This window comes from Aquarana catesbeiana, linkage group LG05 (assembly GCF_042186555.1).
Source record: "Aquarana catesbeiana isolate 2022-GZ linkage group LG05, ASM4218655v1, whole genome shotgun sequence".
NCBI classification, from domain to species: domain Eukaryota; kingdom Metazoa; phylum Chordata; class Amphibia; order Anura; family Ranidae; genus Aquarana; species Aquarana catesbeiana.
Window position 1 is genome coordinate 617,983,073 of NC_133328.1, and position 12,937 is coordinate 617,996,009.

Consider the following 12,937-nt stretch of genomic DNA (forward strand, 5'->3'; position numbering starts at 1 on the left):
CGCTAATATCATGTGACATAAAACATTTTCAGCTATTGCCCATTATCTCTCAGGGTCTCTACTTTCAAAAAATATATAAACTTTGGGGGTTTTAACTAATCTTCAGGCCTAAAGTGTGCATTTTAACATGTGTAAATAGTGAAAGGGTAAAAATCCATATATTTAATGACTACATTAATAAACAATTCATGTATTCATTATTTAATGCATTCATAAACATAGAGTTGCGTTAATTTGTGTCTTTTATATCTGCCAGGAGTTATAATTTAAATGATGGAGCTCATGGCAGCCAATGTATATCACTTGTATCTAGGTAGCATTGCTTTAGCTGCTCTATTAATATTTTTGGTTCCTACATGTCAGGTCCGCCTTTAATTTTGGTTAAAAAAAAAAAAAGTGGTTCGTGGTCATTCACAGTCTAGCAGTCTGTGTTCTTCAGAACTTCTTAGAGGAAGTTATAATCTATAAATATCTGAATTTTAAACCAAAAAAAAAATAAAAAAAGAGAAAAAAAATGTTTTTATTGTAACGCATAAAAGAGACCCTGTCACCAGGCCATTCATTTCAACAAAAATCTTCCCATCAGTTTATATGTACACTTATTCTATTTTATGCGTGTTATTTCCCTGTAAAAGCCTCCCTTATGTAGACATCCAATAGCCTTGAGAATTCAGGACCGTGCCTTCATCTTGAATGTGACAACATTCAACGTAGACTCGGAGCTGGGACTTAAGTTACACACTATAGTATTTCCCTTCACCCTCCCCTGGCATCTGCATAAAAGGTTACAAAGGGAGGAAAAGGGGAGGGGCAGAGGAGCTGGGCCAGCATAGAGAGTAATTAGACACTCCCAGTAGAGGAGAGGGCTATAATGTGCAAAAAGGGAGGGGGTGTGTGCTAAGGAACCAACTCTTCCTGGAGTTGTAGAATTCCTTAGCAGGTTCAAAGACACATTGCAAGTACATTAACCGGTTCCTGACCGGCCGACACAGTTGCACTGTGGCAGGTTGGCTCCCCTGGGCGAGCAACGTAACTCTACATCGGCCCTTTAAGACGCTGTAGGAGGCGCGCATGCCTGCAGCGTGTGCCCGGGGCCGATGCGAGTGCCCGGTGGGCGCGATGACCGACAGAGCGAGAACCGGGATCTGTGTGTGTAAACGCACAAATCCCGGTTCTTTTACGGGAGAGGAGAGAGATTGTGTGTTCTTACAAAGTATGAACACCGATCTCTTTCCTCCCCTAGTCAGTCCCATCCCCCCTACAGTTAGAACACACACTAGGGAACACAGTTAACCCCTTGATTGCCCCCTAGTGTTAACCCCTTCCCTGCCAGTGACATTTTATACAGTAATCAGTGCATTTTTATAGCACTGATCGCTGTATAATTGTCAATGGTCTCAAAAATGTGTCAAAAGTGTCCAATTTGTCCGCCGCAATATCGCTGTCCCGATAAAAATCGCAGATCGCCGCCATTACTAGTAAAAACAAAAAAAATTATTGAAATGCCATAAATCTATCCCCTATTTTGTAGACGCTATAACTTTTGCGCAAATCAATCAATATACGCTTATTGCGATTTTTTTTTTTTTTTTTACAAAAAATATGTAGAAGAATACATATCGGCCTAAACTGAGGAAAAATGTTTTATTTTTTTTAAATTGGGATATTTATTATAGCAAAAAGTAAAAGATATTGGGGGTTATTTACGAAAGGCAAATCCACTTTGCACTGCAAGTGCTTTTGGAAGTGCAGTCGCTGTAAATCTGAGGGGTAGATCTGAAATGAGGGGAAGCTCTGCTGATTTTATCATCCAATCATGTACAAGCTAAAATGCTGTTTTTTATTTTCCTTGCGTGTCCTCCTCGGATCTACAGAGACTGCACTTCCATGTGCACTTTGCACTTGTAGTTTGCACTTGTAGTGCAAAGTGGATTTGCCTTTAGTAAATCAACCCCATTGTGTTTTTTTTTCAAAATTGTCGCTCTTCTTTTGTTTATAGCGCAAAAAATAAAAACCGCAGAGGTGATCAAATACCACCAAAAGAAAGCTCTATTTGTGGGGAAAAAAAGACGTCAATTTTGTTTCGGTACAACGTCGCACCACCGCGCAATTGTCAGTTAAAGCGACGCAGTGCCGTATTGCAAGAAATCTTTGGGGGCTGAAGAGGTTGAAATGCAATTTATCCTTTTATTTATAATTTACTCCTAAAAAAAAAGGAGTAATAACGATAATAAAAGACTCGGTGTCCTTTCAACCATTAGAAGTCAAGACTGATAATCAAGGAAGATTTATCATATTAGTTGCAAATATTGAGAATGAAAACTACACTATTGTCAATATATATGGCCCCAACAAGAACCCACAACATTTTATCCAAAAAACTCTACAAAAAGCTTGGGAAATACAGAAAGGCCGCTTAATATTATGTGCAGACTTTAATGCACCTCTAGACCCCAATATCGATACCACCAAGCAAGGCAAACCCAATAGATGTGGACTCAATAAAATGTTCTCATTGGAAGATATGTATGATCCCTGGAGGTGTTTACACTCCATTGAAAGGGATTACACCTTTTACTCTCAGGTTCACAAATCCTATTCCAGGATTGACTACAACACGAACAAAATCTTGCTCCCAAATGTAATTAAAGCTTAGATCCATAACATTCCCTGGTCTGATCACGCTCCAATAACATTGGAAATCAAAACAGGCCGAACCTGTACTAATAACAAATTATGGAGGAACAATACCTATATTTTATCTAAAAAAAAAGCCATTTTTTCCGTGATAAAATAAAAACTTAAGGAATTCTTTAATTTCCAATGATGATGGTTCGGTGGAAAATACCACCTTATGGTGTTCGCACAAAGCTTAAATCAGAGGCATATTACTACAAATAGCAGCAAAAGAAAAAAAAGAGGAAATTTAATTTAATAAATAAAACCCTATAAGAGATCTCGTCAGTAGAGGAAAATCATAAAAAGAATCCCAAAGATCCTAAATTAACCGTACAACTGAATAATCTAAGGGCGGGTCTGAGAAATCTGATAATAGAAGACCACGATAAATGTTTGAAAAAACTGAAGTTGAATTAATACTCTCAAAGCAATAAAGCTGGTAGACTATTAGCAAATCTACTAAAACAACGCCAAAATAAAAATAAAATAAATAGTTTAAAACACCATATCTCAGGTACATTAAATTCTGACCCTCACCCTAGAGAATAAAATGGCGGTCGTTGCAATACTTTCTGTCACACCGTATTTGCTCAGCGGTCTTACAAGCGCACTTTTTTTTTTAAAAATACACTTTTTTGAATTAAAAAATAAGACAACAGTAAAGTTATCCCAAATTTTTTTAATCTTGTGAAAGATAATGTTACTCCGAGTAAATTGATACCCAACATGTCACGCTTCAAAATTTCGCCCGCTCGTGGAATGGCGACAAACTTTATCCCTAAAAATCTCCATAGGCGATATTTAACAAAATTCTAACGGTTGCATGTTTTGCGTTACAGAGGAGGTCTAGTGCTAGAATTATTGCTCTCGCTCTATCGATCGCGGTGATACCTCACATGTGTGGTTTGAACACCGTTTTCATATGCGGGCGCATTCGCTTCTGCAGGCGGGATGGGGCGCATTTAAAAAAAAAAAAAATTTCTTATTTATTTTACCTTTTATTTTTTATTTTTACACTGTCCATTTAAAAAAAAAAAAAAAGTGTAATTTTATTCCTATTACAAGTAATGTACACATCCCTTGTAATAGAAAAAAGCATGACAGGACCTCTTAAATCTTAAATATGAGATCTGGGGTCAAAAAGACCTCAGATCTCATATTTGGACTTAAATGCAAAAAAAACAAAAAAAAAAAATTTTGTCATTTTGAAAAAATGACAACAAAAAAATGTGCCTTTAAGACGTATGGGTGGAAGTGACGTTTTGACGTCGCTTTCAGCCCTGCTATGGTATGGAGACGGGTGGGGGCCATCTTCCCCTCACTCGTCTCCATACCAAGGAAGGAGACAGATGCGATCGCCTCCGCCGCCGCCGACGGCTCCTGTAAGCGGCGGAGGGCACCGGATCACGGCGGGAGGGGGGGTGCCCCTCTCCCGCCACCGATAAAAGTGATCTCGTGGCAAACCCACAGCAGAGGCCACTTTTATCTTGTACCGGACCACCGCCGGCCGAACACGGGGATACCGGGGTTATGGCAGCTAGCTGCTGCCATAACAACGATATCCGTCCCCAAAGTAAGGACGTACATCGGCGTGCGGCGGTCTGGAAGTGGTTAATTCCCTGACATTACATTATGGTTTTTAAAGAAAAAGATATACAGGAATGTTATAGCAACTTTTAAGAAAAAAAGTAGAATTTTTCACATTTTGCAGTTATTTATCAGTAATGTTTTTATTATGTTTTTATAAACTTACAAGAACCGGTAGAACATGCGGCAGAGATGATTTAATGCAGCAGGGAAATGATTTATTGATGGGTGTAAATTCTCCCGAACATCTGTTCTTCCAGATCCAAGCTCAGCTCAGGGAACTGATCATTATCCTCTTCCCCTCGCAGGTCTCCAGATTCCTTCAAGTCATTCAGTTCCCTTCGGGAATCTTTCCCAGAGATTTCGGGATACTGTTACTGCGCCGATCTGCTTGGCCGCGAGCTGGCGGGAACCGGTGAGTGCTGCCAGGTTCTAGAATTCCTCATATTGTCCTCGGGGGAACGCCAAGAATATTCTCAGCTAACCTCACTGAGCACTTTTCACATTTATTAAAGTGGTGTTCCGGCCGAAATTATACTTTTTAAATAAAAATACCCCTATAATACACAAGCTTAATGTATTCTAGTAAAGTTAGTCTGTAAACTAAGGTCTGTTTTGTTAGTTTATAGCAGCAGTTTGTTATTTTATAAACTTACAGCAGGCCGTGGCCATCTTAAGTGTGGGCATCTGAAGCCAGACTGTATTTCTTCCTGGATCTCATCCTTGCAGATCTCGCACATGCTCAGTGCAGCACAAGCAGTGTAATAGGTTTCAGGTCAGGTTTCCATAGCAACGGCAGTTTCAGAGGAAGTTGCCGCCCTTTCCCAGAAGGCATTGCAAACAGGAAATGATGCGATGGGCCGCGGCCAGGGAGGAGGAAGTGAAAAATGAATACAGCAGATATACAGTAGGTGCTGAGAAAAAAAATGTAAAAATATCCAATTTGTTTACAGTGCACAGTTTAGTGAGGGATGCTGAAGAGTCGTAAAAGTGGGTGGAACTCCACTTTAAAGCGTTATTAAACCCTAAACCAAAAATGTAATATTGCAACTTACCAATCATTAGATGGGATGGCTGCATTCGTTTTCTTTTTTTTAGGCTTTTCCCCCCTCTCTGTTTTCACCTGGTGATCTGGCCAGTAACACACCTCCTGTATTAGAGTGCCCCCCACTCTGGATGAACGAGCACAGGGGGCACCTTTGGACAGCAGCAGCGTTGTTACTCTGGGGGGAAGGGGAGCGTAAGATGGACTAGCAGATTTAAATACACTAGTACATTGAAGCCAAAACTCCAGCTAACACTATAGACCGTTACAGCAAACAGTTTTGTTCTTTTTGGGATAAAGATTTTACATAAATAAATAAAAGCTGATCATTGTAAGAACTCCTCTCGGTGGTAAGTGGTTTGTTTCATCCCTCTATTTGCAACATCTGCAGAACAGCTTGTTCAGTTGAGAAAAAAAAAAACTTACTGGCTGGGTCACTAGGTGAAAATAAAGTAAAGAAATCCCGAAAAAGAATACTAATGCAGCTATCACATCTAAGGATTGGTAAGCTGTAATAGAATAAAGGTTTGCTAATATGGGACAGTTCCCCCAAAAGGTTTTTTTTAGCAGCAAAGTACGTAAATGAGTAAGCACTCAAACTAGAGTGTGAAACGCGTCAGCTGTGTCTGTACCATCTGCCCGATTGTCCTGTATTTTTGATGATCCAATTTTTACAATAAAGAAGAATTTTCAACTTTATCCAGTGTGCGGCATCCAGATTCTCTTGTTACAAACCTTGCTTCAAAGTACGTAAATGTCAAGGGATTCAAAGAAGAGTATTGGATTGATAAAAATTTATATTTATTAGCGTACAATATAGCATGAAAGTTAAAATATGAGCTCGGCACGGGGGTATACCCATGAGGTGCAAATATTAAAACATTAAATATACATGGCATTACATAGCAAACATGTCAATTAAGACAGAAACTGACGCGTTTCGACCCATAATAAAGGTTTGCTTTTGGGTTTATTACCACTTTAAACCAGAAGCATTTTTTAGTTTAACACAATGAGTATGTAGCACCCTCTTAGATAGGTGCCAGTTTAGGTAAATTTAGTTCTTAGCTCTCCCGTAATCAGTGGAGCTGCTTGTGATTACTCTGGTCTTCTCTGAGTTAAAGTGATACTAAAATCTTGTTTTTTTTTTTTTTGTTTCAAAACAAACATGTTATACTTACCTGCTCTGTGTAATCTTTTTGCACAGTACAGCCCAGATTCTCCTCTTCTCGCGTCCCTTGCCGGCGCTCCTGGCCCCTCCCCCCTGTCGAGTGCCCTCATAGCAAGCAGCTTGCTATGGGGGTGGGGCACCCAAACCGAGCCACTACTCTGTGTGTTCATTCAGACAGGGAGCCGCGGTTCAGACCCACCCCTTCTCTCTCCTCATTCGCTAACTGACTTGGATTGACAGCAATGGGAGCCAATAGCGCCACTGCTGTGTCTCAGCCAATCAAGAGGGAGTGTCCGGGACGGCTGAGGCTCTTGTGCACATCGCTGGATCGAGACGGGGCTTAGGTAAGTATTAAGGGGGCTGAGGGGGGCTGCTGCACACAAAAACTTCTGCCTTTAGAACCACTTTAACAGGCTGTGGGTTTGGATGCTTCTCTCTGTTTTCTGGATGGTTCTGGAAAGTAGTGGTCTGGAAGAGTCAAACCTACAATATGAATATTTATTTATGTGGTCCCAGCCAATCCCTAGGGGAGGGTGCCCCGATGGTGGTTGGAGTGAGCATAAATAGTCTGAAACCTGGAGCTGCTGAGTTCTTGTCCAGGAGGAGTAGATCCCAGTTTGAAGGGCTACTGCCCTTCTGGGCAGTCCAAGCTGTGCTTCTTCATTTTTGTTCAACGAGGTCCCATCTGTGCTAGCTGGGGGGCCTATTCTACTGAACCCTGCTGGAGCTGATTGAGGGACTTCTTTTGGGGATTCTAGCAGATATTGGAAGGAGGCATCCAACTATCCAAGGGCATTAGTGAGTACAGACCGGTGTGTGAGTGACTGTGTGCTGCTGCTATATCCCTCTTGCATCAGAGTCAACTTGTGCTTAAAATTGGACATTGATCATGGTGTCCCTGTGTAGCTCAGCCCATTATTTGCTGTCGCAAGTACTCTACTCAGGATCTCTAGGAGGAAGAGTTGTGTCCTCAAGTTGCTACTTAACGTTGCTGGAGTATTCCACGGTTACCCTGCACCCATGCAAGTTCAAGTTTTTTCAGCAAAGCATCGAAAAGCGAATACCCCTAGACTGATCACTGAGCCGGAAGAGTGACTGAGACTTTGGGGTTGATTTACTAAAACTGGAGAGGGCAAAATTTGGTGCTGCTGTGCATTGTAGCCAATCAGCTTCTAACTTCAGCTTGTTTAGTTAAGGTTTGCCAAATAAACCTGGAAGCCAATTGTTTTCTATGCAGAGCTGCACCGGATTTTGCACTCTTCAGTTTTAGTAAACCAACCCCTGTGTGCCTGGCTACTAGAGCGTTTACTTGGGAAAAAACCTTGGCACCAAAGCAGTAGGCCCTTTAGGATGCGAGTGCTGTACAAGGCTTAATAAAGACATTTAAACAATAAACATATATTAGAATTAAAAAAGCCGACTGAAGGAGCCTGCAGTCTACATACTGTTGAATAGGGATGAGCTTTGAGTTCGAGTCGAACATCGGGTGTTCGCCCTTTCGCCGAACAGCAAATGTTATGGGGCGTTCGCGGGAAAATTGGAGCGCCCCATAATGCACTACAAGATCGCAGTGCATTGCTGTATGATGATTGGCCAAAGCATACACCTGACCTGAATGCTTTGGCCAATTACAGCACGCTCCTCAGCGAGAGCCATAATCGGCCAAAGGCAGGGTGCCTTTGGCCAATCTTGGCTCAGGGGGACTAAGTCCACGCCCCACACTTTATAAGGCTGCTTACACAGCGCCTGTATAGTGTGTTATAGTGGATGGAGATACAGAGATTGAGCTGGATTAGGCAGGCAGGTTAGTTAGTTAGTGTTAGTGTATTTGATATATATGTACAGTCAGAGTAGTGTGTATATATATATATATATATATATATATATATATATATATATATATATGTATATATATACACACTCTCCATTCAGCGTAGCCTATATATATATATATATACAGAGTAAACTCTATATTCAGTCAGTACAGGCAGTGTATTTAATATATATATATATATATATATATATATATATATATATATATATATATATATATATATATATATATATATATATACACACACAGTCAGACTAGTATATATATATATATATATATATATATATATATACTCTGCATTCAGTGTAGCCTATATATACAGTGGAAACTCTATATTCAGCCAGTACAGGCAGTGTATTTGATACATTCAGTAGTACAGGCAGTATATTTTTTATATATATATATATATATATATATATATATATATATATATATATATATATTTATTTATACAGTCTACTAGTATGTGTGTGTGTGTATACTCTGCATTCATCATAGCCTATATATACAGTGCTTTCGGCGGTCTCCAAACACTTTTTATTACAATAACTTGCATATAGGCCTTTAAAATGAGCACTTTTGATTTTTCACGCTCGTGTCCTATAGACTTTAACGGTGTTTGCATGTGCGCACAAATTTTTTGTCTGTTCGCAAGTTCTGGTGCGAACCGAACTGGGGGGTGTTCAGCTCATCCCTACTGTTGAAGATAAATGTACATTATATGCAGGATTGTGAATTTTATATCTACCTGTAGATCAGGCCATTACAACCAATAACCTTCCTGGAAAAATGCTGAGATTACAGGATAAGCCACATATATATTCTATGGCTTGTTTTAAATGTTTCATGTAATTTACTTGATAGAGAGAGAGGCAGAACTGTGAGGCGAACAAGCTCCACAAAGACACACAGTGCTCTCAGTCTATTAATTTGAGCTGGTCTACAGGAGAAAAGAGCAAAGGGATGACCCCATCAGTCTTTTGATGACAATTTTTATTAGTTTTATAGATTTGTTACCTTATCAGTAGGCTGGGGGTGGATCGGTGACCAAGCTGTATTGCTTAACTGCAGTAGAGAAATGTTTTGTCATTGACCTGGCTGTGCTGTTTGGCAGGAAAGCTTTGATTGGATGATTAACTCAACAGAATTACAATTATTTCACTTACATGCATTTCAAATGGATATGTAGCAGTCCCTTAGAGCAGAGGTTCAAGCCGGGGCCTGCTCCTGGGGCGCAGCCTCCCTTGGCCCAGGCCTAAAGCCATCTGCAGATCCCTTAACCTCCCATACTGCCTCCCCAGTTCGGTAGAGCCCCAACCTTCCACAGTGGGCTGCAGTTCCCCTTAAACTCCCACAGTGCCCCCAGACACTGGGGGAGCCCTCAGCTCCCCCAATGCCCGCCAACCTCCCATAGTGATCCGCAGTGCCCCCCAACTTCTTATAGTGGCCCACAGTGCACCTTAACCTCGTGTAGTTCCCCCAGATCCCCTGAGAGCCCTTAGCAGAGAATATTTGAGTTTCTCCTGCGAGTTTCCTTTCTACCTCTTTCCTGCTACTTCCTAAGTCGTTTGTTTAATAAAGCATTGAAAATGTACTCCAGTGTTGGTGCGTGTGTTGTAAACTCAACGGAACCCTAGACCCGGTGCCGGTGAAACAGAGGGAAGCAGAGTGAAGGTAACAGACCCGCTTAAACCAGCAGCTCCACCGAGAGTTAGTGCTACAATACTATTGGGGTATGAAACGCTATGGAAGAATATAGAACTAGAGGATAGCTTTAGGCTGATTAAATGCACAGACTCAGTTGAGGTGTAGCTAATTAATCATTGCGCATACTCAGTTAACACGGCAGATGAATCCCATCTATGATATGTGCTTATCTATTCTTCTCTGCCATATTGTAGGGGTAGAGCTCCTGCTTGATGAAGTCTATGACACAGTCTTCTCTACATTCACCCGTTCACGAACATTCACCGAAACCGCTATCTATCGGATCCTACAGAGGAGATTTCTGGGAGTACAGCTCATTACGTCTGGCAAGTTCAGATGTAAGTACCCGGGTCGAATATTTTAGAATCCACAACTGAAAAGACTATTGTTTTGGGTGAATTTACAATGCCTTCAATACCAGTGGCCATAGATCTATTGCTTTTATACAGCACATGCCTTATGTACAGTATTAGAAAGCATGTATTCCCATTATAAAGCACCAAAACACAGTGGACCTTTAGAAAACCGGACATCCATTTAGCTAAATTCAAACCACGTGACTTTGGCCAGCCAATTGTGATGTAGATTTTAGAACTGAATACAATTAAAGTGATGCTGATATGCCTAGTAATTCACAGAGTCCAGGTGTTCCTCCATGATCAGTAGATGTGTTAAATGTAAACACAGGAGGGGGTGTAAACTGTCTACATCAGGGGTCTCCAAACTTTCTAAACAAAGGGCCAGTTTGCTGTCCTTCGGACTTTAGGGGGGGGCTGTGGCTAGTGGGAGTGGAAAATGTCCCGGCATCAATGGGATTAAATAATGCCCCATCTTTGGTATTAGGGGGAGGAATAGTGTCTCATCATTGGTATCAGTGGGAGGAATGGTCCCCTATCATTGGTGTTACTTGGAGGAATAGTGCCCCATCATTGTTGTCACTGGGAAGAATAGTGTCCATCATTGGTATCCCTGGGAGGAATAGTGCCCCATTCTTGGTGTCAGTAGCAGGAAGTATGTCCCATTGTAAAGGTCAGTCGATTGAATTGTGCCCCAGGCACTTCTGATACAGTATGCACGCCAAATATGTCCGAATCTTTTCTTTTACATTGCATGGGAGCAGGGCAATTAGTAGTTTACAGAAGATAGGAAGGAAGATATCCTTCATTGCAGCTCTCAAGAAGCGACAAGAACATGGCATTTCTGGCAAGATTAACAGGTATTTGCTGAAAATGTTCTTAGCTTGTAAAAAAAAAAGAAACCAAATGCAGCCTGCAAATCTAAGCACTGAATATATTGCAGTTTGGTTTGTGGGGCTGGTTATCCTTTAAAGAGACACTATCATTTTGCCCAATCAGGGCAGAAGATAATGTCTCCTGATAACCTCCTCCCCATTCAAGGTATACCCACCTATTGATGCTCTGTATCTGCCTCCCGCATCTAGATAAGGGATGGCTTGTGACCTCTCCCATGAGACCGTGCTCAGCCAATTGCCATGCCCAAAAAATATTGAGAGGAGAGATAGTGGCATCAGTTGGGCGTACACCAAGATCAATGACAGGAAACTTTATAAGGTTTCCTTTGCTTTTCTTAGATAGAAAGATAGTTGAGGTAAACCTACTCTTTGGGGATAAAAATAGTAATAAAATCTAATGAATGTACCAGCCCTTCTGGACTCAGGATACCAAAGTAGGAAGGTGAAGGTGAGGGGTAACAGCAGATATTTACAGCATTTACAAGATTTTATCAGCAATTTACCCTCCAGTTTTCATACTTGTCCATAATCACTTAAGTAGGAATGCTGCTAATCACTTTTCCTGGGTCCATTGGTCTTCTTCACAGGTCCTTCAGCATGTGAGATCCAGAGGTTTACTTCATCCCAGATGGGAGATATATATGTGCCAACATGTGATGAAGATGGTGACTTTGTGCCCGTCCAGTGCCAGGCTAATGGACAGTGTTGGTGTGCGGACCTCACAGGACGGGAGATCTATGGATCTCGATTGGTGGGAAAGCCTGTAAAATGTGGTAAGTGTTGTGGAACTTGTATTATTTGGACTCATGTGGACATTTTATTCTAGGATGTGTGTTTTATAGATTGTCATCTGTTTCCCTGTGTCTGATTTAACCGAGGAGTGCTCTAGTCATTTCCTGTGATGTCATTTTGCATGGAGGAAGCGATTGGCTGTTGAGGCCATGACTTCCTGTTTGTCATTCCTTTTGTTGCCCATAAATAAACAAAGTGTCTATGCTGGTGAGGACAGACATCGAGACTCCAGCTTGAAGCAGCATCTTTTCTGATTCTATCTGGTGCTACTGAAGTACTTCAATTTCCTTATACCAAAGAGCTTGATACAAACGTGCTTTAAAGGACAAAGGAATTGTTTTGTGCTTTGTGTGCATTTTGGTGCTGAAAGTACACATTTTGACACTGGAAGTACACATTTTGACGCCGTGTGGATTTGTGCACAAAGCCCAAGGAAATTTCCATGACATAAGGAATACAAATATAATAGGATGTGTACTTTTACCATTTCATTGTTGGTTAAGGGTAACTTACAACTGCTCACGTTTATTTACGGCAAAGAAAGTTAATTGAAACCAGTGAAATCCTTAGTACTCTGTATGTCTTACCAGCCAAAGTGTGCCCATTCATTAAAGGGACTGAATACAAAAGGACACATCTATGAAGTGGCAGAAAGCACAGAACTGCACATTGGTGCAGTGGTAGCTAGCGCAGAGGCAGGCATTAGTGCAGCGGTGGGTAAAATGGTGACATGTAATAGAGGTAATGAGAGAGGGGGCAGTAGAGAATGGGTGTCAGGTGCAGCAGTGATAGTGGGGGTTGGTTTACAGGTGTGGTACAGGGGTAGGAGGATGGGGGAGGGGTTGGCATGAATGCACAGTGGTTGGGGCA

The 12,937-nt window shown here is 41.3% G+C and overlaps 1 protein-coding gene across 1 annotated transcript in view; it reads left to right on the forward strand.

Moving 5' to 3' along the window:
- Positions 1 to 12,937, forward strand: part of TG (thyroglobulin) — a 399,523-nt gene that overhangs the window by 34,475 nt on the left and 352,111 nt on the right. The window contains exons 6-8 of the mRNA XM_073632844.1: positions 4,575 to 4,681; positions 10,218 to 10,361; positions 11,863 to 12,048. Coding sequence (XP_073488945.1) covers positions 4,575 to 4,681; positions 10,218 to 10,361; positions 11,863 to 12,048 — 437 coding nt within the window. The remainder of the gene's footprint in view (positions 1 to 4,574; positions 4,682 to 10,217; positions 10,362 to 11,862; positions 12,049 to 12,937) is intronic.